Source organism: Trichoderma citrinoviride (genome assembly GCF_003025115.1).
Source record: "Trichoderma citrinoviride strain TUCIM 6016 unplaced genomic scaffold BBK36scaffold_11, whole genome shotgun sequence".
Classification (NCBI taxonomy): Eukaryota; Fungi; Ascomycota; class Sordariomycetes; order Hypocreales; family Hypocreaceae; genus Trichoderma; species Trichoderma citrinoviride.
In genome coordinates, this window is record NW_020194719.1 from 1,160,678 (window position 1) to 1,187,329 (window position 26,652).

General features: G+C 55.0%; 6 protein-coding genes across 6 annotated transcripts; 2 read left to right on the forward strand and 4 right to left on the reverse strand.

Moving 5' to 3' along the window:
- Positions 1–2,647: 2,647 nt before the first annotated feature.
- On the forward strand, positions 2,648–3,016 carry BBK36DRAFT_1161424 (hypothetical protein; the record flags this gene model as incomplete). Its single annotated transcript, XM_024894370.1, has 2 exons — positions 2,648–2,706; positions 2,827–3,016. The coding sequence occupies 2 exons, from the start codon at positions 2,648–2,650 to the stop codon at positions 3,014–3,016; spliced, it is 249 nt and encodes an 82-aa protein (XP_024747690.1).
- Positions 3,017–8,972: 5,956 nt separating this feature from the next.
- BBK36DRAFT_1136087 (DUF1900-domain-containing protein) lies at positions 8,973–11,910 on the reverse strand. The gene is given in 11 exon segments (XM_024892862.1): positions 8,973–9,016; positions 9,115–9,198; positions 9,210–9,503; positions 9,546–10,055; positions 10,108–10,222; positions 10,294–10,330; positions 10,392–10,813; positions 10,886–11,032; positions 11,219–11,363; positions 11,505–11,600; positions 11,838–11,910. 9 exon segments carry the CDS (start codon positions 11,869–11,871, stop codon positions 9,282–9,284), a joined length of 1,728 nt encoding a protein of 575 aa, XP_024747691.1. The 5' UTR covers positions 11,872–11,910; the 3' UTR covers positions 8,973–9,016; positions 9,115–9,198; positions 9,210–9,281.
- Positions 11,911–13,052: 1,142 nt separating this feature from the next.
- Positions 13,053–17,951, reverse strand: BBK36DRAFT_1133582 (DUF1709-domain-containing protein; the record flags this gene model as incomplete). Its single annotated transcript, XM_024892104.1, has 5 exons — positions 17,629–17,951; positions 15,427–17,541; positions 14,355–15,360; positions 13,585–14,315; positions 13,053–13,517 (listed from the first exon to the last, which is right to left on the reverse strand). Exons 1-5 carry the CDS (start codon positions 17,884–17,886, stop codon positions 13,053–13,055), a joined length of 4,575 nt encoding a protein of 1,524 aa, XP_024747692.1. The 5' UTR covers positions 17,887–17,951.
- A 2,073-nt stretch (positions 17,952–20,024) lies between these two features.
- BBK36DRAFT_1124068 (Phosphoribosylformimino-5-aminoimidazole carboxamide ribotide isomerase) lies at positions 20,025–21,007 on the reverse strand (the record flags this gene model as incomplete). The annotated part of the gene is made up of 3 exons (XM_024891129.1): positions 20,025–20,311; positions 20,383–20,569; positions 20,708–21,007. 3 exons carry the CDS (start codon positions 21,005–21,007, stop codon positions 20,025–20,027), a joined length of 774 nt encoding a protein of 257 aa, XP_024747693.1.
- Positions 21,008–22,230: 1,223 nt separating this feature from the next.
- On the forward strand, positions 22,231–22,730 carry BBK36DRAFT_1179274 (hypothetical protein; the record flags this gene model as incomplete). Its single annotated transcript, XM_024896166.1, has 1 exon — positions 22,231–22,730. The coding sequence occupies one exon, from the start codon at positions 22,231–22,233 to the stop codon at positions 22,717–22,719; it is 489 nt and encodes a 162-aa protein (XP_024747694.1). The 3' UTR covers positions 22,720–22,730.
- Positions 22,731–22,918: 188 nt separating this feature from the next.
- Positions 22,919–24,673, reverse strand: BBK36DRAFT_1143200 (amino acid transporter; the record flags this gene model as incomplete). The annotated part of the gene is made up of 3 exons (XM_024893580.1): positions 22,919–23,203; positions 23,280–23,869; positions 23,938–24,673. The coding sequence occupies 3 exons, from the start codon at positions 24,671–24,673 to the stop codon at positions 22,919–22,921; spliced, it is 1,611 nt and encodes a 536-aa protein (XP_024747695.1).
- Between the last annotated feature and the right edge of the window lie 1,979 nt (positions 24,674–26,652).

Below are 26,652 nucleotides of genomic sequence, written 5' to 3' on the forward strand. Positions count from 1 at the left end.
TAACAACTCGACGATAAGACGAATACTTGCTAAGTAGCAACAACGGAACAGCAACAGTCCTCGGCACGGCAGCTGCTCGCCGCGAGGACTCGCAGCGCACTGCTGGCGCCGTGGTTGGCGTTCGGAGCGCTCGTGGGCTGCGGCTCCACAGCCAACCACGGCCGGTAAGTACAGGTACACGGGCGTCTGTAAGTGCGTGACAGCTCCAGAGGACTTGTTTGGGTGCCTGAGCGCTTTGCTGCAGAGCCCAATCAGGGCCAAAGCAGATGCACGCATGCATTGAGGAGATCAAACACGCCCCAAAGGTGCCGGCATCGCGACCTCCAGATGCGCACCTGCACTCCATCCTACGGAGGCTCTACAGCGAATCGACATCTACCTTACCAGTAAAGGGAGCTGGAGACAAACAACAAACATCGAGTTTATGCATTCATCTGTGCGTTGTTTCTGGAAGAAATCCGTCCATACCGTAACTTGTACTCAGCCTTCGGAGTGTGGCTGCGAGGACTCGTACTTGTACATTCCATCTCAAGAACAAGCACTGATAGAATGGCAGCCGAGGGGGAACTTGAAGAACGCTGCGTGCAAAGGAGGGCCAAAACCGGGCCCCTTGATCTGGCCTGGCCTCCACACGAACCCAGTTCAAGCTCCCCTGCTCCAGAACCTCAAGGTTTTTGCACGACACTGTCAGAGAGTGGGTGTGCAGGTAGCGAGACAAAAATAGGATGGGCGTGTGTCGACAAATCACGCCTAGCAAAGGGGGGGTTGTGAAGGTGAAGAGAGCTGCAGGCCAGCCCAGTGAGTGACATTTTCGTTGGAGGTAGTATTACAGAGCTTTCATGATCCGACCCTTCACAGCGTCACCTCAACAGCTTTGGCAGGCCAATGCAACGACGTCTCTCTGTTCTCATTCGACCAACTGGAGTTGACGAGGCCGGATCTGGCTGTTGCTGCTTCGTCTGTATCCCATCGCCAAGGCTGGCTGCTTTGCTGCTCGCTCCCCTGCTCCCCCAAATACCGGCTCTCTCATACAAGTACCTTTGCAGGTATTTCGGCAATATACGGTAATGTAACTAATCTCCGCTAGCGACCACGCTGATGATGGCGGACAACCACATGGCAGCTTGGATACAGCCTCCAGGTGGCGATGCTCCTATTCCCATCGGTCTGCTTTGCATGAATGGCCTCTCACGGCTCAATGCTCATTCATGCCGCAGAGTCCGCCTCCTCGACCATTGCCATCAACAAAGGGGCAGCGAGAGTTGATGGCAGGGACAATGTCCGCATTGCTAGTCTCTTTGTTTGATTGAATAGTGTGGCTATCGCAGGTCTATTACTCTGCTGGGCACTAGCCTTGCGTACCCCTGACCGGATGCGTCGACCGCATAAACATGCAATCTAGGGCTCATTTGGTCCCTGAATCAGTACACGAAAGCCTCGGAGCCGATGAACAGACTGGGAATGGAGAGCTCATCGCCAGGAGCATGCTTTTTCGTGCCTCGCGGCCGGCCCCGCAGCATCTCTTTACCCGCCTTATCGAGGACGTCCCCTGAGCGCGACAGCTACTACCATGCCTTCTGGGCAGCGATATGAGGAGTACTGCAGCATGTAGGTGATTTGGCGGCTCATGAGACGACCGCATCTCGTGGCCATGCGAGCGAGGATATCTCATTGGGCCTCTTTCTGGCCTTGTCCTGGACGCAGCAGAAGCCCAGCGTTACCAAGAGATGGCTCCCACGCTCCCATTGCCGGTGTCTCGCCTCTCCTTGACCTGTCACTGCCGGCATGGAAACCAGGAACCCCCAAGACGGATGCGATAAACATTGTTTTCGATTCATCAATCCAAGACGCCAAACCCCTCTTCGTCCTGTCTTTTGCATATATGGCTCTTACCGGGGAAGAAAGGGGGACATCTGATGCCGACGTTCGAGATCATGATAGGTTTCAATCCAAGTCAGCCAAGGATAGGAGGGCCAGTACAAGCTCTCCGTTCAGACCTGGCTTGTCAAATCTTCCATGTCAACGGCTTCCGTGACTCCGAGTTCCGACAGCCCACTGGCTCCAATTCCGAATGCCAAGTCGTTGGCGAGCTGGCAGGATCCGTTCACTAGGCAAGCTCCTTCTTCATGCAGGCATATTCTCGAATGCAGAGCCCAGCCAGAGAACGTCCGAGTCGTTCACCTGTAACGCGGAAAAGAGGGAACAAAGGTCCATGTTTTGCGCAGTGATGTGATCTAGCTCCCCCACAGTGAGCTCCAGCCTGGAAGGATTGCCGCGGGTCGTCCGACATCTGTGCTCCTCGAATCGGCGACGATCAGATGGCATCTTGTTGGCAACGCGGAACGAGGATGGGCGGCAGAAGAAGGAAACACTTGCGCTGTCGCATCGCCAAAACAACCACCCAGGTCCCCTTGTCACATTCGAAACAGGGCAGCGGGAGGAGGTCGACGCTGTTTGAGTCCTGAAAGGGAGAAGCGCGAAAGCAGAAGCGTTCGACTCTGCTCGATCTGAAGCAGACGATGATAGAGGGCAGTCAGGGCGCAGCCACTTTCGCCCGAGGTCGCACGCTTTCTTGCGGTGATGACACCCAATGGTTATGGACCTTTAAATTCCTGCGTGGCATCAAAGCAACCAGTTCATCTCGGCCATGCCTCTGGGTAAGCAAATGCTTGTCTTTGCGATAGCCATCGTCTGCAATGCGACCTCGTAGGTGGTCAAGCGGTAGTAGCTGTACCAACTTGGAAGTCGCGTGTATGTACTGTGCTCGTGCTCGTGCTTTCTTCTTCCTGCGCCTGCCAAACCTTTTTCCGCTGCCGACGGACCAAGGCTCCAAGGCTCCAAGGCCACCAAGCCTTTCAACCTTTCCTCCAAGCAGCAGCTCCCGGCCAATCGCTGCACCAGCCTTGCAAAGCCCAGCATCGCCATGGCCAGCCTGCGGCCCGAGCTGCTGCACGAGAGGCTTTTCAAGATGAAACGCGCCTGGAGCGACACTGCAGTGGAGACGAGGCATTGCTAGAGACACGCGCGGCCGTGATTGGCGGCGTCAGAGTGCGTACGCCCTCGGATCCCATGGCCCCATGTCTTGCTTCACCTCACTAAGCAGCCGTCCTAGGCCAGACGCACTCTAGCCCTTCGACAGAGCACTCAAGGCCGAATCACGACTCTGGGCGACCCCTCATTGCCAATGCTGCAGCAGCAGGGATCGGTCGGTTGCTCGACAGCTTCCAATGCGACGTCGCTAAGCCTGATGCCGCCAGGCCGTGTTGACGATGAATGCAGGTGACCGCAGCTGGACCGGCCATGACTCTGCACCCAGGCGCCTTGTTGGAAAGCGACCCGCGGTCCGTTGTCTTTGCGCTCTCAGTCGTACCTCCTCGAGCGCATCTTGTCCGACGACGACAGCGCAGAAGCCATCGGCCCACGGGCTTTGGGGTAACCGCAGGATAAGGCCGGTGGCTTGCGGCTATGCCCTGCTCTCCAGAGATGCGCTGTCGGTCTGTCATACTGGCCAGGTTCTTCTGGAGCATGGAGGGAGAGCTGAGCCAAGCTGCTGCTACGGTTACCGGTCCGTGATATCGTACGAGCTTGAAGGCATCATCTATTCGTGGGTCCCTACCTTTCAGGGTACAGACTGTGTTGTGACGCTGTCACTTTTCGTCCCATGCAAGCAAGACATCTCGATGATTCAGCGCGCATCGGATCGTCCAGCCGCACTCGAGCTCAAGCGCATACAATACTACTACATACATACACGCTTGGGATCATGACGTGCTCCTACAGGCTACCTAGTATGAGGTATAGCCGTTGTATGTGCTTCACTCGCTTCTGCTTCGATCAAAGCCGATCGGCGCACAGAGCGGAGGATTAACAAAGCGAAGCTCGGCCTGCTCCACAAAGAGTCTGTGTGCCGACATCAAGTTACCAAACGCGGCATCAAGACCTTTCTGCCTCGTCCTTGTCCATTACCAATGCGCCGAGTCGAAAGCTCTCTAAAAGATTATATCACAAGCAGGACAGGACCTCTTCTCTCCCTACGGCCGGAGTACGAGTACATACTGACGACTCTGTAAGCGGGCAAGTGACGAGATCCTGCAGTTTCTGAGACGTTGAAGACTTCGTTTCCCAGCCAGGGTCTGAGGTAGTGGCCATCTGAAACATGAAGATACCAGGTGCTTGCGTGCTTGATCGTCCCGCCCGTTTGAACTGATAGCCCGGTACGCGCCGCGACCCTCACTGGCCATTCGGACTATCTTTGTGACGACGATGGCCATTCGCGAGAGGGAGCATGTAAGGGGTCGAGCGGGCCTTGCTCATGCGGTGACAGACAGGCGGCGTTGTCAGGATGCAAGAGCACACATGTCTTCACAAATCAGCATCGCCATCACTGCAGCTCAGAGAACCTCCTGGCGCTTCCGCTCGCAGCCAATGGACCACCTGCTCACTCGGCACTGGCTGGGACACGATGCGAAATATATTGCCCAGCCTTCAGGAAGTCATCACGGGCCCGGTATGAGCCTCTGGGCGTGGCAAACACTTGGCCTGCAAATCGGCCTCTGCGGGCCATTCATAGAGCTCTTTGTTGCTGCCAAGCTTCCCATTGGTAGTGAGCCTTGAACGGCACGCTGCGAGATGCCGCTTGACGCTCAGAATCCCCAGGGAACAACCCAAATTTAGATCAAGCTTAACGCTCCCTCGGCCAACCAGGAAGACGAGAATGCGATTTTGTTTAAAGGTACGACCTGGCAGGCCAGCCAAGTGCACACGCAGCTGACTGTTGATTGGCTTGCTGCACATTGTCCCTTGCATATCTAGTGCGATTGATAACTTGGCCTCTCTCTTCTCCGATACTATCGAGTGTACCAATCACCTTTCATGGGTCCCCCAGTGACAGCTTGTCTGTATACTCGATACTATCAGCATCGTACAACGTCTGCATTGCCGCTCAGAGGATCCCTCTAACTCGCGTGGTCTCGAGATTGGGCCTGGTGACGAGGGCAACAAAGGACGCATGAATGGACCCGCCTTGCTCGCCCAACTCGACGTGCCCGCTCGACCACGATTTCCATCAAAGAACTTGATTACCAGATACTGTGTGGCGTTTAAAACGAAACGGAAAAAAAGGCCCGTTTGATGAACGCCACACGGCTTCAGAAACGATGAAACGGAGCCAAGGACAAGAAGCGCGGGACTTGGTGCCGGCTAGTCATTCATCGCCAACCCCTGGCCCGCTCGTCTCTCTGTTGAGTCCGGAACCGCAGAGTTCGATTTGAGCCACGAAGTCTGTCTCTCTCAATCTCGTGTAGACAAAGGCTCTGTCAATCTCTCTTGGCCAGCAATGCTTTTCAGCCTGCCGTGCTACGATGACGCGAGATGAAGGCATTTCACGCTTTACCCAATACCTCCAAGGCTTTTGGAGCCCAGGTCGGACCTCGCATCGCATCGCACTCCGTTAGGCGAGGCTGGAGACTATCCAAGGTCCGAGTCGCTGTTGGACCTGAAACGAGGCTGTCGGTTGTCGAAAAGCGAAACTGCTCCGAGAGATAACCCGACTAGTGTGCTGCTATCGTTCCCATCACGGTTCGATCATACATAGCGCAGCACCCGCACGAGCCAAGGCCAGCAATGCTATGACTTCTCCGACGTTCGTGCACTGGCCTTTGGCGGGCGATCGATTGCAGGGTCATTTTCCTTCATCTGCCACCCTGGCATAGCTGACTCGATCGCTGGCTAACGCAAATAGAGTATAGCAGACCGATAGGCGTTGCGGTGGATCCGCCGGCGACGATGCCTTCAGCTCAACTCTGAGCATTGTGCGGACTGAGTGCCGACTGAGTGTTCGAGACTCGTTTCTTCCTCATACGACACGCCGTCTTAGTCTGCATGAACACGGGCAGATGTCGATGTTCGGAGCTTTCTCTATCGTACATGCAAGACTCTGAGCCCCGTTTCACCCTCTTCTAGAAGTGCGAGGAACACGCCCTTTGCGGAATCATGCCATTCTTGTTCTGTCCAGGACGGTCCATTCCTGGAAATTGTTCAGCCCGTGTTCCGTTTCGAAACCAACTATGAACGCATCTGTGATGATATGGAATTATTGATCATGAGCTCAACTAATGGTCTCCTATCTACCAAACGAGAAAGGAGCGCGCTGTTGGAGACTCCCGAGGCTGTGAGCTACGCTACGCAAGTCAAGCTAGACGTTGAAGCTGAATCGAGGCTTGACTCGTGAGAGACGGTTAACGCGCTTGGCGTGGCTGATGACTCTCTGTCGAGTTTGCATGCATGCCGAACCATGGCTTCTTCATCCCTTTGACGGGCCAAAGTCCAGCCACGGCTGCCAGCTGCAAATGCTACCCTTCGGCCCCAGATCTCCCGCCTCTTTGGGAACTCGTTCCTGTCATTTCCCTGGTGATGGTGGTGGCTGGTAAGATTTGCAGTGCGTAACAGCTGTGTTACCATCGGCGATGGAGACATGCGAGTCTTTAGGCGATTGGCAGGGCCCTCAGTTGCGAATGCTGGCCACCAAGGTCGCAGCGACCGTCGCTCGCTTTCCCTTATCCTTTGCAATGTCGCTACAGCGCCGGCATGCTGACTGCCTGCCGCAAATCCTCCTTGGAGGGCATTCCTTCGTATGCAGCTATCAGGTCCATCACATCCCAGGTTCATCTCCGCCTCCCGACCCCTGTCAACCGTCCAAGCCGGCACGTCTTCCGCACTCTCTTTTCCGTTAGAATTTGCGAGCAACCTACATCGTTACAGGCCTTTCCTAATGCCTGCTTCTCCGGTATAGTCTAGTAATAGTAGCGCCTAGTATTGCCGTTCAAGCCCTTGGCCTCTCTCTGCATCGCAAGTCATGGCGAGCTCGATGGACTATGACCCGATTGGCCGCATGGAAGAGCACAGCATTCTGAAACCGGGACTTTAAGCCTTGAAACAGAGGGCATCCAGCTTCGTGGGCACCGCCTATGCCTATTCTGCTCGTTTGGGAATCCGGGGGGGTTGAGGGATGTGACATCGGGCGGTGATGGCTCACATTTGGCTCTGCCATTCAGCCGCTTCGGTCAACTTGCTCTGCTCTGTCGATACGAAGTATTTCAGAATGCCAGTCCCTTCGACTGAGGAGGCGTCCGATGCCTGAGTTTCAGATAAGGTATCTTGTTTCTGTCCAAGAATAGGAACGGCTAAGCACGAAGTGGGAGGAGGACGACTGGGAAGTGTAGGGCTGACGACATGGTTCGGATCTGTTGGTGAACGCGAACATTGTGATTTGTCACAGCTGGCAGATTTCCCCGGTAATGGCGTCTTACACGTCCATACGAGTATGTACGTCCATGTCCGGCATTCTGTACGAGTATAGTACGAGCACATGTGAGCGAGAGAAGAGAGAACACAAAAAGAGTCATAACCCATGCCACTCTCCAGAGAAGCCCGATTACTAACAGCGGGAAGAGCAGATTCCGAAGCTGCGAACAGGGGGGTTGGTGGCATGGAGGGGGAGGGTGTCCCTGCTTGTCTGTGCTTGACCAAGCTGTCAAGCTGCCAATCCCGCCGTTTCGACTGCGGTGTTGCAGCCTGAGTGTAGTCACTGGGGGAAAACAAGAAAGAAAGAAAAACAAAAGACAAGAGGATTGCTGGGAGAAATGGCCTGATTCCGACCAAAGGTACGACCTTGGTGGAAATTGGGGTTGCAGATCGCCCTCTTGGCTGTGCAAAGCAAGTGTGTGCGTGTTTGTGTTCCCTTGGCTTTCCTTGTCGGATCTTTTGGATAGAGAGGGATGGCGTGTTGATGGGTTTGTCAAATCCGTGTGGCTTCATTTTTTTTTTTCATTTCGCATATATGCGAGGTTCTTTCTCGTCTGGCGGCATGTGCTTCCGAGGACGAGGACGAGGAAGAGTGACGAGGAGCGTCTGTACGACTACTAAAAGCAGCAAAGCCGAAGAGGGGAGAACAGAAAAAGATCAAGACGATCCAAGCTCGTGATGATGAGGAACAACGACTCCATAGGCCATGTCGATACGAACCTCACTCTAACGCTTTCACCACTACCAAGATAAAGACTCGGGGGATGCTTAAACAAGCAAGAAAACCAGGCCAACGGCCAATAAAAAAACAAAACTGATACATCATCTCCCCGTTCACGCAGAAACCGGGTTTAGAGCAGGTCTTTTCTCGTCCTTTACCCCTTGCCTATAGCCCCCAGCCCCTCCCCCCCCCAGCCAGCCTCGTCCTGATCTCGGGAACAAGGTTCTCGCTCATCAACAAGTCACATGAGAAAACAACGCTTGTAATTTGTTTTTCTTTTTCTTCTTTTTACCTTTCTTTTTCTCATTACCTATGTAAAAACAAAGCGACGTGAAAAACAAGATAAAAGCAAAGAAAAACACAAGACACATTGCGAACAAACTTCGTATCTTTGCGGAGAGTGCAGGACAAGCAATAGGGTAGGGTGCCTAGCCAAGGATGTATGCCTCACAAGGCAGCCCCCCGAGGAGAACAACACGGAGAAACAAGACATATCACGGTCTTACTTCTTCGTAATAGAGCCGTTGATACAAGCAAGATACAAAGGTAAAAAAGGTAAAGATCGATTAAACATGCTTCGTACAAGGTCCATCCTTCGATGAACCACAAACCCAACTCGTAGGTCTTGAAAGAGAGAAAGAGAGATAAGAGGAAGAAAAAGTCGAGATGGCTTCGTATTGAACAGATATAGACAGAATGGACAGATTTGCAACAAAAAACAAGCTACATATAGTAAAAGCCAAACATGATTTTTCTCCTCTCTCTTTTGCTCCAACACATGATACTAACGAAACGTCGCAAGAGAAGCAAATGCAGTTAAATACACCAGTCCGATTTTTTCCTCCGTCGCTCTCTTGTTTCGTTCCGATTCTTTCTTCACCAGAAAGATAGAACCAACCGCACGAAACGCAGAAACGGACGAAACAACAGACGAAGAAACAGCTTAATGGCTGGCCCCTTGCATCAAACGAATCCTCTCTCTCCCTTCCTTGGTTCTCCCTCGCCTCCGTTAGACGCCCTGTGCCTGACTTCATGCCGCGGCGGTCTACTCCCCTGCTGTGTTTTGCTTTTTCTCATACTCTCTTGTTGAGTTTTTGCTTTTTTCCAAGATTCCTCCCCCTATTCACTCTTCCTTATCCCTTGACCCCAGGCTCTCGACAAGACGACAAAAAGCGCGATTCTCAGAACAAGCAGGGAGAGAGACAGATTCGGATAGGCAAGGTATGTAGCAATAGTATACTAAAAAGACACACAAAGATTACGATCGTGCCTCCTCTAGCTCTAGCTCAAGCTGCCTGATTCGCTCGCTCTGGTCCTGGGACCCTGATCCAAGCCGCTTCTTGAGGGATTCGACTTCGGACGTCAACAGGCCAATCTGGTCGTTCTGGGCGCTGATCACCTTTGTCTGGTTCTCAATAAGCTCCTTGATCTCGCTCAAGGAGGTGGCGCTGGCAGCGGATGCCGGGGCAGCAGTAGCAGGAACAGGAACAGCGGGGGTGGATGATACCGCAGAGGCTGTGGGAGTGGCGGCTGCGGGAGCTGCAGGCTTCGCCTCGGTTCGGATAGGCAGAGGGTTTCGCTGGGCCGGCTTGACCTCCTCGTCAAAGCTGGACGGTTCCTCCTCCTTGGACTCCGCCTCGTCGGCGTCCTGGAACTTGTTGGCCATGGCGGCAATGGACGTCTTCTGGTCGCTGACACTCGGAGGAGGGGCTCGCGCCACTGGCTTGGGCTCCTCCTTGGGCTCCTCCTTCTTGGGCTCGACCTTGGGTACCACCGGGGCAGGTGGCTGGTAGTCGGCAGCAACCTCCTTAGGGGCAGTTCCCTCATAGATGCTCTCCAGGTCGATCTTGGGAGGGAGTCCAGTCTTGCCCTCGAGCCACTCCTTGGCGCTGACGGCAGGTCGGAGGCCAACGGCAGGGGGGAAGATGTCGGCCTGGAACGTCTCTGCCCGGCGGGGCACGGTGAAGGAGATGGGCTCGATGTAGCTGTCGTTGACCGTCTTGAAAGCGCGCATGACCTCGTTTTCGTGGACCTGGACGGATTAGCCCGGATTGTCCGTATCCATAAACTGCCGGAATACTCACGTTGATAGCGCGTCGCGGAAGGAAGGCGATACCTCGCTGCGGATCAACCGACTTGTACTCGCTCAGGTACTCGAACTTGTCGTTTTCGTACTCAAAGTAGCGGATGTTGCCATCACTGCAAGGCCAGTCAGTCAGCAGCTGTCGCCCAGGGACATACCGCATGTGTAAAGAGAAGCTGGTACTCACCCCTTGCCAGCAAGGTAAAGGCAGTTGGATCCCTCATCTACAAAGCAAACGTCAGCATTCGTATCCAGCTCATTTGGTCACGTTGCATGTCAACGAACCCCAGAACGGCATGCAGACACCAGAAATGGCATCCAGATGCGTGAATCCTCCAATGGGATCGCTGCGGCCAGGTTCCCACAGGGCAATCTGGCGCTCGCTCATCTTGGAGAAGCCCGTCGTGGCGAAGCGGTTGTGCTCTCCCAGCCAGACAGCTCTGCTGTTCTTGGCTCCCGTGTGGCCGGCGGCCTCGTGGACCGGCTTCTCCTGGCGGACGTCCCACACCCGGATCTTCTTGTCCCTCGACGTCGTCACCATGAGGCTGCCGCTCGCGTTCCATGACAGACTCTGTACGATGTCGGCGTGCTGGAGGGTGAGGTGGCTCTGACCGGTGCCGATGTCCCAGAGCTTGATTGTGAAGTCGCCCGAGGCGGAAGCGAGAATGTTTTCGGCCGCGGGGTTGAACAGGACCTGTCCGACTTTTCTATCGCGAGCTGGTCAGTCCTCCACGTGTTCAACAGGACTTTAGGGGGGAGCAGATGGAGTCGAGGCTTACCTCGTATGTCCCCCGAGCTTGCTGACGGGCGATACGTCAGGAATCACCTCGGCATCGGTGTACAGCGAAAAGCCCTCGGGAACCTCCCAGATGAAGACCTTGCCATCCTCCGAGGCAGACGCGATAATATGGTCGTTGAACGGGTTCCTAAATTGCGACAAGTCAGCGGGCCGAACTCACCTCCAAGGTCATCTAGGCGAAGAAAAAGCGGGCGTGACAAGGGTGCTTGGCAAAGGGAAAATAGGGGGGGAGGGGAGAGGAGGGGAGGATGACGAAGAGAGAGGATTTGGGGAGTCCAAGTGAACAGAAGGGGGGGAAGGGATCGTAGCTCACCAGTCGGTATCGAGCACCGTCGCGGTGTGGCCGCGAAACAGCGGGATCTGGTCGGGTGCCTTTCCCTTCTCGTTGAGAGGAATGACGGCAAAGGCGCCGCCGCCAGACGACTCCCAATTGACCGACAGGTACTCGGCGTTGGCCTAATCATATCCGGCTCGCGTCATCAGCAAATGGGTTCGTGTCTTGAAAAAGCGCACACATTTCCTTCTTCTTCTCTTCTCCCCCCTCAATAGTCGCAGCATGTTCGCGTCGACCGAAGGCTTTCTCCCGTCCGTTGGATTTGTCCGTACCTTTACCAGGTTCGTGTCCCAGGCATTCCGACTGATGCGCAGGTTATCGTAGCAGAACTCCTTCTTGGTGGGCTTGCCAAAGATGTGTCCTGCAGTAAGGAAGCGCAACCAAGCACGTCAGCCTTTCCTGTCCATCATTTCTCTCTCTCTCGCTCTGTCTGTGTGTGTGTGTTGTGTCTGTCTGTGTGCAGCTTTCGTGAGGGTTGGAGGGCGGAAAAGGGGAAGCGGGGTCCTGATAGAGGGCTGTGATGGCATCGTGTGTGTCTCGGCTGCGGTGTCGCGACTTCAAGGCTGCGCCATCTGGGGAAATAGGGATCGAAACATACGGTACTTGGACGCTCGAACAAATCGACCAGCCATTGCGGCGTCCTTGTTTGGCAAAACACGAGAAGCTGAAGGAAGAAGGAAAAGAGAAGGAGGAAGTAGAGGGGGAAAAAAAGAAAAGAAAAGGGGGGTGGTAGAGGTTGCGAGTGACGAGTTGACGCGGCTTAGGAAAGTGACGAGTTGAGGTGAGGCTTGCGGGAGCTGAGAGGGACTTGGAACGGGGAGGGAAAAGGGCGAGAAGGAAACGGTCCGCAGTTTCAATCAAATGAGTTGCTGCTGCAACTTGCGCTGCAACTGCACCCCTGGGCCCCAAGCACAGCACAGCACACCTCAGCAACTTACAGGTCCCACGGGTGACGATGCAGCTTCTGAGCCCGCTGGAACAAGCACCCGAGACCCACTGAACATGAACCCCACCTGCACCAGCAAAGGTGACGGACGGGACCTGCAATTAACGCGGGTGGGCATCAATGCGAGCATGGCGCAAGGGCGTCACGTGCCTCGGCTTCGATGCAAAGGGGAGAGAATGGATGATGGAGAGAGTCGCAATGTTAATTTCGAAATGAAAGGGAGGTGATATTAGGGGGGGAGCTGCGTTCTTTATGGCATGATGCTGAAGTCGTCACATTTGACATTCAGCATATGGGTATGAGTATGAATAGAGTCATCATTCATGTACAACTTCCTACAGCACCTTAAGGTATAACATGATATACCTTACAGGTACTAGGTAATATGCGGGCATACATGTACCCCCCTTAACGCCCCCCTTTCTGCCCATCCGTGCGGCACATCGTCACAGTCAACGAACCTCAACAACTCGTGCAAGAAAAAAAGTCAACCAGTTGCATCAAGAAACTGGCGCATTGGCTGCGTTGGTCTCATTATACTTGCTAAACAACGTTTTTTTAGTACAAATCAAAATCCATACGTACAGCGATCTCTGTCGCAAAAACGGCTATAGAACCAAATGCAGCAAGCAATGAAGAACAAGTAGACTCAGAAGTGAAGAAGAAAGAAGAGAGGTCGCAAAAGTGTCGAAAAGGAAGAAAACAGGAAAACCACCGGCAACGCCAATGAATGTGTGTGTAGTAGCAAAAAATGCGCCTTCCCTTCCTTCGCCCTCCCTTCCAACTCGTCGGCCATACTCCATAATCCAACACGTATTCATAACATGGCAAGTACATCGCGAGCTGTCGTCTTGCCCACTCCGCCCCTTAGTTGAACGTGCTCCTTGTCCGCGAGTGCACTCGGCGGCTGTCCGTTCGGCGTCGAATCTGCTCTTCGTGCTTGAAGACGAGCTCGCACCACTTCGCCCGCGATCGCACTCCACTGGCATCTTCTTCCAGTCCGGCATCACCACGGCCGATGACGTCGGAGAGCGCCTTCATCCAGCCCTCCTTGTCCTCGCGTGTATCGGCGTAGAAGTCAATTACCTCGCCGTTGTTGAACCGGATGCGGAAGCCCTCCTCCACAAACATGTACCCCTCTTCTTCCTCAGCAAAGGCAGACCTACGACGTTTGCCCCCCTTGCCAGTCGTCTCCTTCTCCATCAATGTTCTGCGATCATCAATCAATCGCTTGGCATTGGAGAGGTTGATCGTCGCTCGAGGCTGGCGGGTAGCCTCGTGGTAAGCCGTCAGCTTGGTGCCAACAAGCTTAAAGTATCGACGGCGCCAGTACTGAGACACGTGTTAGTCAAGCCATGAAGCTACTCAAGGGCGGGGGTCCAAGAAAAAAAAAACTTACGGGACAATCACCACCCTGCTGGCTCAAGACACCCTCCCAGTTGCGGGCCAGCCTCTCCTCGGCGGCCTTGAGCTCCCGGATGCACGAGTTCATGCTCTTGGGCATGTCGTCATCTGTCACGTTCTTGGGGCGAGGTACAAACAGAAGCTGAAGCTCCAGCTTCCCGATCTTGTACGGCGCCTTTCGGAGGATGCCAGCTGCGTTGCCGCGCTTACTCTTGATCGTCGAGGCGAAACTCTCCTCCTCGGTGGCCCACTCGTTGAAGCAGACAACCTCGACCGTGTACGGCCGACCAAAGCACCGGTTCTCATGCTCCTTCAGGGAGATGTACGCTCGAGCAAAGCTTCCGTCCTCGGCAGCCAGCGGCGACAGGAGCTCATAGGCCGAACCAGCATCCTTACGCTTTCGCGCCAGGGCTTCCTTTTGCTGCTGCGCAAAACGCTCCTCTTCCGCCTTCTTTTGGAGCTCAAGCTCCTTGCGCTTCTTGGGAGACGCAAACACCCGGCTAAAGGTTGACGTCTTGGGTTTCGCCATCTTGACAGCCGCGGGCTGCACGTTGGAGTATGTCGGCTTCTCCAGCTTCACGTTTAGCGTGAGCTGGAACTCGAGATCATTGGGAACGACGAGCTCAAACTCCTGCCCGATGGGTGCGTTGCGAGCCAATTCCAGCCAAGCTGTCGTCACACAGTGCACGCCGTTGTCCAGCGTCAGGCTAAACCAGCTGCGCTCATCTGCGAAGGAGAAAATAAGTTGTTAGAATCCGACAGCACAAAGCAGGGGGAAAAAAAAGGACGTGTTCAGGTACTTACTCTTCGGAATCGGCAGGTCAAGGTCCTTGACGCCAATGACCTTGACGAACAGGCGGCCCCTCTCACCCGCCTCCGGACCGGCTGCATCAACGGCATAGTCTTCTTCAACAACCTTGTTCAGCGTCGTCGAGTTGCTCTCCTGGCCCGGCAGCGGTGGCACCGGGCTCAGTACCGGCTGGCCCTTTCGAATACTGCGACGAGTTTGACTGTTCCACGGCTCGACAGTCCACGATTGGGGGCGGTTCGTCTTGATGGGCGAGTTGTTCGCGGACCGTCCTTTCCAGGGATCTTCGGCGTCCTTGTCGCTGGCCGACACGAGCTTGGTGTTTTGTCGCATGAGATATCCGCGCTGGGGACGAGACGTAATGTTAGTATCGAGTTGGTTCTGGGCTGGTGAGGTGAGCTGGTCTCTCGACACTTGTCGAGGCAAAGAGTGGGTGTCATTGGTGGTCATCTGTGCTGTCTCAACAAAGGAATGACTGAAAGCTACCTTTTGTGTTTCAATGACGCGTTCAAAGTCCTTGTCCAAGCTGAGGCCCATGTCCAGGTCCAGCGTCAGACTCCGGTTCTTAAAGCTAGGATGTCGAGCCAGGAAACTGTCATTCTCAAGTTCGCTGCCATCTCTCGACATGAGCGCGCGATGCTTGCTGGGGATTGAGGGGACACTAGGTATTTCGCCGCTGACGTGTCTGCGAGCCTCCCGCATGGCCACGATGTCTGAAGGCGTGTTGGAAACCCTCGTCTTGAGCTTGGAACCGGAAGCCTTGATGGTCGCGAGTCTTTCGGGGATTTCAGGAGAATCCCTGACCATGGTCTCATCTTCGTCATCGGACACCGGGTTGTGGATGACCGAATCGGGAGTCCCTGTTCTATCTTCGTACGAATCATCGCCCCAGCCAGTGCCGTCATACTCGGGCTTTGGGAGTAGTTTCTCTGGAGTCTTTGTCCGGAGAATCTCCGCCGACACCTGTGGCGACAAGTCATGCTCTTCCCCTTCCGGCTGTATTGACGACTCTTCTGGCTCCTCCGAAACCTCGCGAGTGGGCTCGGGAGCAGCTGGCTGAAGCGCAGCAGGTTCGAGAGCAGAATCCTCGAGGACAGACGGCTCGAGGGTTGAGGGCTCAAGGGTGGCTTCGGGAGTGGCATCCGAATCCAGATCGGAAACCGACGCATTTGACTCGCTGATCATGCTAGACTCGGCCTCTGTATGCGTGTCGGCTTTGCTTGTCGCTGGCGAAATGGCTCGCGGAGTCAGCACCTCATCGGTGAGGTCATGCTCCGGTGGCGACAGTTCTTTGACAGACTCCTTGGCGGGCTCCTTGGCAGCATCGGCCACGGGCTTCTCGGCCTGGTCAGCCTTCACCTCGGCCTCTGCGTAGTGGCCATCGTCGCCGCCGTAGTGAGATCCCGAAGCATCCAAATCATCGTCCGACTCGAAGTGTGAACCGTCCAGCTCGTCGTCATATTCGTCGTCGTAATCGGAGTCGTACATGTCGAGCTCGGAGTCGTCTTCGTGAATAACCCGGTGGATGATGACGCTACTCTCCACGGGGTCTTCATCGTCCTCGTCGTCGTAATGTTCGTCGTAGTTATCATCGCCTTCATCCTCCTCCTCGTCCTCCTCGTCGCCCATCAGAGAGTCCTCGGTCGATGGTATGGGAACATCAGGGTCGAGATTAAAGTGCTGCTCCCGAAGGGGGCTGCCGGGCGGTGAAGAAAAGTTATATTCCGACTCGCGATCTGCCATGATCTTGTTGCCGTTGACACGCTTCATGATGGCTTCACGGGATAAGGGCTGCGGCAGTTGATAATCCCCCAGTCCAGACATGTCGCCGATATTGTCGTCTTCTTCATGAGGCTCTGCCTCCTCGTCGTGCTGGGCGTCAAGGGCGATCTGGCTGTCGTGGGTATCAACGGTGTTGAGCGTATCGTCGCGAGACAGTGAGCTTCGACTGCGTCCGGAACTTCGTCGAAGGCGTCTCTCCCGCTGCTGTTCGGCAGCGGTCTTACCGCTGTTATCATCGGACAGCATCATGAGCTTGAGTCTTTCTTCAAGTGACATCTTGCCCGTGATGAAGCTTTCGATATCGGATTTTGTGGCCGAGGCTGGGGGTGGGACGGGCAAGCTTCTGTGCGAGCCCGCCGTCTTGTCCGGATTCTGAGAGAGAGACGGGGAAGAGGGCACTGAGCCGGTAGATTGGCTTCTGCCATGGCCTCCAGGGAGAGGGGGTAGAGGGCGATTCTCCGCGACAGAGCCCAGAGAGTCACCCCTGGCGCTACCCATGGACAGGCGGCCAGAACCAACTGCTCCTGGAGCGCCGTCGGGCATTGAACTTCCATCATACTCTTCCTGCTCGTGGTTCATCAGAGAACTGTCCCTTGCCCAGTCATCGGGGCCGACGACTGGAGTCTTGTCCGTATCCTCCAGCGACGCATCGAAACTCTCATCTTCACCACCCATGTGCCCGCCCTCATAGAGAAGATCCTCATCATCCTCCTCGTCCTCTTCCATGGAGTCATAGCTCCCCTCGCGCGAATTCGTTCCGATGGAAGAGAGATCCGGAGTGGCCATCTCATACTCGTTGATCTGGGGCGGCGCAGCGTCAAACGTCACGCTCTTCGTGTGGCGATGCGAGGAGCGGCCGCTGGGCGAGCCGTCGACGGCGGATGCGTCTGCAGACCACGTGCCCGTCTCGTGGTCGAAGCTGCTCTTGAACTTGGATGGCGATAGTGATGATTTTGTAGGCGAGGCCTGGTCTTTACTGGGCCCTCTGGGCGTGCTGGGACCGGAGTGGTCCGACTTTGCTGGACTCATGGGTGCAGACTTGTCTCCATCAGCAGCGTACGGGCCAGGGGAGCCGGTTTTCGGGAAAGCGAAGACGCTGTTCGGCGGCTTGGCCAAGGGTCTCTCGATCTGGGGAAGCCGGGTCGGGTCGTATTCCTGCTTCTGCTCCAGCGCCTTGATGTTGCTGTTTTTGACTCGGGAGGCCTTCTGGAGCCGCTCGATCGAGGAGCGCCGCGTAGGCGAGGGCGAGCCGGTGCCGTACATGTTCTCCGAGTTCCGGTTCTGCCAGAAGACTCGCGGCGATGTCACCGAGTCGGCGGGTGAGGACTGGAATGGAGACGAGTCATTGCTGAGCGTCGACTTCTAAAAAAGCGCACCCCCCCTGTCAGCGCGAGACACCACCAAGAGAAGCAACACACAATGTCGCTAAACAACTCGAATTCCACAAACCTTGGTAGGAGACATTTGGTTCCAGCTAGGAGAATTGCGTCTCCTTTCCGTGGGAGAGAGTTCAGAAAGGGGGCGGGGCTGGGGAAGGTTGGACGTCGACGACGTCGTCTTTGGCGGTGATGAGGCTGGCGTGCCCTTCGCGATGCGCAATGGGTGCACCTGTAGAGAGGAGAGGGAGGTTAGTCGCGGCGCCTCTTGTCGAGGACCAACTTGCTGGGCAGCGGGCCACGCTGATGAGCGTACCGGTTCAGATGACATATCGATCGAACTGGTTTGGCTAATCCTTGCACTCGAAGTCGGGCTAGGACGGTTGACGCATCAGCGCGCAGAAAGAGGCGATCAGCACAGCAAGCAGCAGCGATGAGACCCGAGCCCGAGCGAGGAATGCGAACGACTTGCCGGCGTCGTGTCTGCTTTCCTGGAGGGCGTGTGCTTTGTTTGTCGCAAAATGTGTATATATAACAAAAGGGAGGCCCGGCTTGGGGTTTGCAACAGGCAGCCTCGAAAACGAACGTTGGGAAGTGAAGGGGAAAGGGAAAGGGGGACGCGAGATATCAGAATGTTCGCCGGGTTAACTCTGCTCTCTTCTGGATGCCAGATAAAGAAGAAAAGAAGAAGAAAAGGAAGAAAGAAAATAAAAAAAGCGTTGCCTCGGAGCTGAAGTCGACTCGATCGCAGATTCGAACATCAAACGACGACAACTTGGCGAGGTCCAGGTCCAGAGAAGGGGGGCCGTTTCATTTGGCTTGGTTGGGCGAGTTTAAGGGAAGCAGCAAATGCACGGCCGGTCGGGCAGCCGTGATTGGCCCAACGCAAAACAAAACACGGCCCCTCAAAAGTGGCAGGGGTTGCCCGTGGCAACGCGCCCACTGCGCACTGCGCAACAGCCCACGGCCGCTAATTCTGCCCAGAGCTAGCAGCCTCTTGCGCTGGAGCTCCGGGGCGCATGGCAGCTGAGGAAGGGTTGGAGGCGCGCTAGAGAGGCCCGAAATCTTGCTTGCTACAGCGCTGGAGGCGGCCTGCAGGCGGCTTGCAGGGCCTCCAGCTCTGGGATTGAGGGCGGGAGGGGAACCACCGACGATGGATGGAACCTGGAAGCTTGTGGGATGCTAGCGGGCACCAGAGCCTCGCGGTGCTCGTACCGGCGGCCCTATGAGCGCTCGCGGGCTGCGACAGTTGCGAGAGTCGCCATGGCAGCCGGCAGGGATGTGAGACGAAGGCAAGATGCAAACAATCAGCAGCGGAGGGCTGAAGGATGCTGATTCGGCTGATATCGATCGTGTCATTACGTACAGATGGAGGTTTGCGATGCCCGAACGTTCATGCTTCTGCTCACCCGCATCCCGCGCTAGAGAGCGCGAGGCCCTGCAAAACATCCAGTTGTGCCCTGTTGCCTGTCGTCATCAGACACATGCAAAGCGGTCAGTTTCCGATAGATCGCTGGCCATCATAAATACTCCGCGCTTCCAGGCAGGGCTCTCAAAACAAGCTCAAGCTTTTTCCTCTCTGTTCTGCGCCTTTCCACTTCTTTGTTCTCGCCTTTTTTTCTGGCTAGCTGCGAACCTTGACCCATGTCTCTCCTCTCTACTAGCCTTTTCTCTGTGGATTCATCATGCAACCAAGGCTCGGGGATGGTTGCCAAGTGCCAGACGATGACGAAGTTGTAAGAAAACAGAAGACCCATATCCTTGATGTTTACCTTTTCTGGTTTGTTTACTTTGCCTGTTCGCTTTTCGCATGATGAAGGATGCGAGCAGTGGCTCTCTTCCCGCCAAACTCCTTTCTTGGTGCTATTCACCGGTATTATTATCGCCGCCCGTATGATTACCTGCAGGCAGATTGTGAAACACGACGACGCCACGGTTGCCGAGAGGGAACGGGGACCTGGGATGGTTGAATACGAAAGGAAGCTTGAGCCATCAATTTCCAGGCCCTGGCATGCGTGATCAAAGATGTGCGGTGCTGTCTGGTGTCTTGCAAACCACCCCCCGTTTGAAGTACAAAGCGGATGTACCTACTCGTACTTCACTCCCGTATGACCTCCTTTGGTCCACAGCGATCCCGTAAGGCTCATCTCAGGTGCTACCAGGGCTCTTGTTGATGAGGTACATAAGGTATTATGAAGTGATCCAATTCTACCTACCGGGTTGATGGGCAATTTTGTTGAGATCAGGGCGGTCAAACTCTTGCCTTACTTTCCACACGTACATGTACCTTACTCTTATGACGGCAAGGCGGCTACTTGCTTGCACGGGCATATCCATAAAGGCACAAGTCCGTCCATGCACACCACGATCTCATGTTGTTAGCGTCGGATCATATTCTCCTCTTCTTTCATAATTCGTTTGTATTTCATTTTCTTTGTTTTCATGTCAACAGCTCGGTCATGTCTCTCATCAGCTTTGGCTCCTGTTCCACCGCACACAATCCTCAAACTTGACGCCCGCCCCGCCGAAACAGTCCAGAGCACTCCCTATCGTGAGATCGACCTTGCCCCGGCTCAGCCTCTTGACCGTGTCCAAGTCCTCCAGGTGCCGCCCTCCGCCGGCATATGTGACGGGGATCGAGCACCACTCCGCCAGGCGCTCGACGAGCTCCTCGTCTATGCCCCCTTGCAGTCCTTCATTGTCTGCGGCATGGATGAGGAACTCTGAGCAGTATGGCTCCAGCTGCTTAATTGATTCTGTAGATTTTTGGTGCTGTTAGTCAAAAAATGCAAAAGGACGAGATATGTCGTCTTGACTTTTTTTTTACCTTGGTTGATTTCCATGTCTGTCAACGTCTGCCACTTGTTCATGGCGACAAACCATTTGTCTCCCTGACGACGACAGCTGAGGTCAATCACCAGCTTGTCCTTGTCGCCGTCAAGAGCCGCAAGCACGGCATCCAGTCTCTCCTGGCTGAAGTGGCCATCCGGGAAGAGGTAGGATGTGATGATGACCTAAAAGGAAGAAGCAGAATTCCCCAAGTCAGCAACCTCTCCAAGAAAAAGATATCTGGTGCGATCCCGAAAACGACGGCCCTTATCTCGCTCTCTCTCTCTCTCTTTCTCTCTCCCTCTCTTGTGTAATATACCTACCTTTTCCGCTCCCGCCTCAATCCACTCCTTTGCATTCGTATCCCTGATTCCGCCTCCCACCTGCAGCCGGCCAGGCCACGCCCGCAGCGCCTGTCTGGCTGCCTCGTCGTTGCCTCCGCCCAGCATAATCACATGCGCGCCCTCGAGCCCATTGTCCCTGTACAGCTGCGCAAAATACTCTGGCGGGTGCTGCGAGACGTGGTTCGTCTGGAGCGCCTCGGACGAGCTGTCGAGCGTGCCGCCGACAATCTGCTTGACCTGCCCGGCGTGGAGGTCGATGCAGGGCCGGAATCGGGTCATGGTGAGTGTGTCTCTGTGTCCAATTGGGTGAGGAAAAGAGTGAGGTAAGGGAAGATTTTCATATGTGACTCTTTTTCTGATCTATCAGATGGAAGAGACATTTGCCGCTATCCGCACAAGCTTGTGGGGCGATTAGTTGTAGTAGTGCTGCAACTGCTGTGGGTGAGTTGACGCCACAGTGCCACGGCAGTCAGCCATCATGTACTCACACGCAGTTTGTGCTGCGGCCTGAGACTTTGTGAGAGGCGAGAGGATGTGAAGCTGTCGGATAATGTCTTGTGTTGAAGCTCGAGAGTTTTGCATCTCAGATGGTGAATCGAGATTGATACAATCAGCCTTGGCTCGAGGGTACACCAACACTGGACATTGGAGCATGTGGCAGCGACACCGCTCAGCTGCCACCTCTCACGCATCTCGCACGAAGCAGACATAGTAAGACGACATGAATTTTTCATGTGAATCCTGTTCCGAGACATCACCCATATGCAAGATAGCGAACCAGCGGTGTAACAATAACAAGACAAGGCTCTCTCTCACTAATCCTATCCTATCACATCAGCTCTGATCTTATCAACGCACCGCTGCTATATTTAAACAGATCATCGAGATACGATGCTGCCAACACTTCGCCCTCGCGTTACCTTGCAGCAAGCAATCCTGACGCCGAGTTGCTGGATTCATCAATGTATGGTCCTTATCTGCGACTTTTCGCCCTTTGCAACGTAAAACATGCGAGTAAGCCCTCCCTCCCCCGCCCTTCCATCGAGATATCAACGTTTACATGAAACGGTGCATATGCCCTTATCGTTTAGATGCGGTGAGAGGCAGTCTTGTAATCACGACATAACATGGCCATCCTGCATGTTGTTGAGGTTCGACCGAAACTCGCAAGCCTTATGAGTGTCCGTTCGCCCACACCGGTTTCGTATGTAGGCCCCCTTCTTCCCGCCTCTGCATTCGATAATACACCGTCCAGTCAGTGACTGGAGTGGCTTGAACAAAGCTGTTGAGCAGCTGTGACAAGACTTGCCCATAATCCTCCTCCTCCTCCTCCCTCTCTACACATTTGCTCCAGCGTGGCCCTGGTGACTGGAATCATCATGTCCTCCTCACCTCCGACCTCACAGACTCCTCCGGACGAGGACCCCAGCTTGAACGAAAGCACCTGGGAAATCGCCTCCGTCGTCACAACAAACTCAATAGACGACTCTGACGACAGTCGAATGTCCGAAACCGTCCGCATCATAACCGAGGACGCGTCTTCCTTCTCCATCCGCCGAGCAGAGCACCACCCCAAGGCAAACAAGCACTTCATGATCCGCGAGAGACAGGCACCGCACCGCATCATCACCCTCTCCCACGGCAGAGTCAAGCTCATCGACAAGCCCACCATCGGAGGCGGCTGGCTCTGGCTGTGCGTCAAGAACGGCGGCTGGTACGGCTTCGTCAACACCGTCTCCAACACCTATCTCGGACACAACGGCGAGGGAGAAATCATCGCCGCCGGGCTGCAGCAATTGTCCCACGAATCCTTCGTCGTGGACAGACATGAGGACGGCGGCTATGTCCTATACATGACCAGGTTTAGCGAGGACCTCCGGCCCATGGCCATCTCCCAGGACGGGGAGGCGCTGGTCGAAGAAAGGGCGGATGCGGCGGGCACGGCCTGGGACTTTGTTGAAGACAGCCAAATCAATCACTTCCATGTGTAAACACGCACCATGTAGCTTCGCGGCGAAGCAATATCGCCCTTACTGGGGTCAAAAAGTCTGTTGAGACATGTCGCTTTGGGACGGGATGGGCAATCAGGAGTTAGGATTGATGAAAAATGTTTGGTATCTCAAAATATATTCGGTGCAAAAATCAACTTCGCTGCTAAATAGAACAAAAAAAAATCCCTAGAGAAGCCTATCACTTCTTCTCTGCAGAGATATCTTCGCGAACGCTATCCGATGGCGCTGCGGCATCCAACGCCTCCAGGCCATCCAGGCCATCAACAGGGCCGTGGAACATGCCTTGGATATCCACAACAGGTCCCTTGTAATTCTTTCGGCCGTCAATGATCCAAGTACTGCCCGCGATGAGAAGGATGACGCCAAAGGCAACAATGGCGTAGTTCATGTTGGCCGGCGTGACGGGAAGCTCCGGAGGGAAGACGAACAGGACGGTGGTCAAGATGGCCCACAGAATTCCAACCTTTCAATAAGAGTTAGCTTCTTGATCCTCCTTATCTTGATATATGAGTCAGCTAATGAATGAATGAAAAACTTACAATGTTCACAATCCAACCAAAGGGCTCGGGGACCTTGAAGTGACGGTCCTCCGGGAGCATCTTGCGGCCTCGGAGGACGTTGATGGTCGGGGGAATGGCATAGGTGACGCCAAGAGCCACGACCGAGGCGGACGTGATGGCGTTGAAAGTGCTGGTAGAGCCGAGGAAGATGCAGCCAAACACAATGACCCATGCCACCGTCCAGAGCAGGGCGTTGATGGGCACATCGAGGGTGGGGTGCACCTGGGCAAAGACGCTGCTAAAGGGCATTCCTCGGTCGCGGGCAAAGGCGTAGCTCATTCGGGTGCTGGTGCAAACCAGGGTGACGGTGGTGAAGAGCATACAGACCAGGGGGAACATGAGCAGACACACACTGCCAGCCTTGCTCTTGGTTGCGTCCATGAAGATCTGCAGCAGCGGGCCGTAAGCGGCGCTGATGACGTCGTCGACGTTGTTGACGCAGAAGAGCAGCGCCGTCAGGAAGATGAAGCCAGTGAACATGCCGATGCCGATGCAGTACAGCATGATCTTGGGGCCCTCCTTGTGAGGGTTCGGAATCTCCTCAATCATGTGTGCAACAGCATCAAAGCCTGACCAGTAAGTAGTTAGCAACGGTCCCCGACTGCTGATGGTCAACAGGGTAAGTTAATCGACATACCTGTCAGAGCAAAGGCTCCTTGCAGCAATCCGAGCAGCCAAGCCATTCCATCGGGCCAGCCAACCTCGTTGATGAAGTTGCCGTAGACAAACTCGCCGGACTGGTAATCAGGCGACGCGCATGCCAGAACCGTGATGCTGATGATGACGAAGCCGGCAACCGACCAGAAGAAGGCGGCCTTGGTGAAGAGAGGCAGGATTCTGGTAAGGAAGGCGTTGATAACCAAGGCAATGAGAGCGAATGCGATATAGATCAAGAACTGGTGCCACGCCTTGGGCTCAAAGTCAGGGTGGAGCAGCGAGATGATGTTCATGATGAACGTGCTGCCCAGCAGACCACCGGTGGCGCTGAGGGCAACCCATCCGGAGACGTTGATCCATCCTGTCACGTAGCTGATGCCGCGACTCCATCGCTTCCAGGAAACAATAGCGGCCCAGTGGTACTGGCCGCCGGCTGTGGGATAGGCGGAGAGAAATTCTGCGAGAGAAGCAGCCTGGCACAGGTTGCAGATACCGGCGACGATGAGGCCCCAGATGACCGAGCTTGAGCCTCCTGAAGGGAGAGCAAGTGTAATTGATGCGGCCAAGGCGGTCCATGTGTTGAGAATGGCAAAGGCAAGACCCAGCATGGAAATCAGGGAAAAGTTCCGCTTGAGTTCCTGCTTGTGGCCCAGTTGGGCCAGGGCAGCAGCCTCCGGAGTGAGGCCCTGCTTGGGATCGTTGCTGTAGTCTTCCATGGTTGTCTTTGAGGAATCGGACAACTTGAGGATGGAAAGTGGAAGGATTGACAAGGAAAGTCTGGAGTTTATGACCAGGAGGACCGGACCGGAACCGGGAACCGGAAGCCTTGGTGATCTTAGGTCGTCAGACTCCCGGGATCTGATGGGGGGCCCCAAGATGATAGCGCAGCGAACAGGATTCGGGATACCACACAACTTCTCAATGGGCGATAGATAAGTCGGGGGCCCCGAGAACGGCCCAAGATGGAGACGGGGACCTGGAGAAAAATGGGGTTACCTTCCCCCAGAAATGCCCGTTTTTGATAAGACGATGAAACTCTGCACCTCGGTGATTGGACGGTGAGATGCTGAAATCATCTGGTTCCAGCTTCTCCATCCCCACAGCGAGACGTGCGACGCTCCGAGTCAACGGCCAAATGGCCAAACGGGCGAAACTTCGAGATTCGCCATACCTACCAGAAGGTAGGTATGCAAAGCCTTTCGCCTCCAGCATTCCAAGTCACAGGGTCGCGGACTAGTACCAGCAATCCGGCTTTCACAAAAAACGAGCCCAAGTGGACCGCGTTAATGAAGGAAGTGAGACGCCGCTCAAGATAGTCTGGTGTTTGGGTTATCGGTGGTGGACCCAGTGCGCGTTGCATCGCAATCGTGGGAGTGGAAGCCTGGAGACAAAGCTGGTTGGAGCAGCCCTGATTGCCTGACTCGAGATCAGCTTGCAAGCGTGGTCCAGCCCCTGTCTTATCTGGAGATACGACGCTGATGCGTCCACTGAGCTGCCTCGGTAGTAATCGTCATGTATAATGAGATGGATACGGCCGCGGACGACCCGGTGCCTGCGCATATCGCCAACAGCCTTCTCAGATAAACTCAAGGCGTCTTCACGCTTGGAATCGTGCCTGCACGTATCCCGCTCTTCAGCTGGCACTGGGCACTTAGATAGTGCCTGGCGCGAAGAAAAGTCTGATGCATGGCACTGCAGATTTGGGCTGCATGCCGTAGATCCCGCTGACGACACGGCTGGGCTGGCTTCACCTGGGCGCCCAATGATCCAAGCCCCCAAAAGCCTCAGCAGTCAGCCATGTCGAGGACAAGGTCCGAGTCAAGTCGGCAGCGGCGATTTTTCCTTCTGCACATATTCTTCCCGACCTTCCTTGCCTTTCTCCACACCAACACCCAGGCACACACACTAACCCGCCACCGCTTCCCCTGCCGCTTGACGTTTTGCTCCGTCTTTGTCAAGCCTCCCCCAGATGTCGCCTCCGACATTTCCCACGAGATCTCGACGGTGATGGAGCAGCAACTGGCAACCTATTAGTCAAAGAAATGCAGACAAGGCGCCTTCTTGCGGGTTGACGGAATGTCACGGAGGCGAATCCTGGATACGAAGAGGGTCTTCTCCCCGCATGATCCAGCGCCAACATCGGAACAGGTTGGAGTGCTGACTGGGGGAACTTGGGGAAAGCAGAATCACGCCCCAAGCAGCCGGGACGACGCGCAACAAATCGTGCCATGAGCTGAACCCGCGTCTGTCAATGGTCACGATGCCATTGCACAATACCACCGTTCCATCGTCCCCCGCAAACGCTATTTCCCCAGCTTACGGGGCGCGCGCAGCTTCAACCTGGGGAAGCGAGGGCAGCGACATGAGTCTGGAGGCGGTGACGCTTCGGCCGCCTTGTGTTTACATCGTCACCGTCACACAGCAACGGCCCGAGGAGATGAAGGAGTGATTCGGTCATCGTGATTGCGTTTGATACGGCGGGTCTACGGTAGGTAGGTCTTATGGTGGCGTATTAATTGCCACCGCCTGCGTGCAAAACGCGTGTACTGGTCCTGGACGGCACGTGATCAGTGTGCCTTCCATACTCTCTTCTTCAGAGGCTTCAGGCACCAAGGCCACCAGATTGAGTTTATGGCGCCTCGTAGTCTACCTACAGTATCTTTCTGAACCTGTCAGTATCGTCAAACTGTGACCA

What these genes read in the sequence shown, in the direction of transcription:
- BBK36DRAFT_1136087 (XM_024892862.1), bottom strand. Translation starts at nt 11,871, where the DNA reads ATGGCTGGTCGATTTGTTCGAGCGTCCAAGTACC. An exon ending in TGTTCGAGCGTCCAAGTACC is followed by an intron (nt 11,601 to 11,837) that starts GTATGTTTCGAT and finishes TCCTTACTGCAG; the next exon opens with GACACATCTTTGGCAAGCCC. An exon ending in GAACCTGGTAAAGGTACGGA is followed by an intron (nt 11,364 to 11,504) that starts CAAATCCAACGG and finishes CCGGATATGATT; the next exon opens with AGGCCAACGCCGAGTACCTG.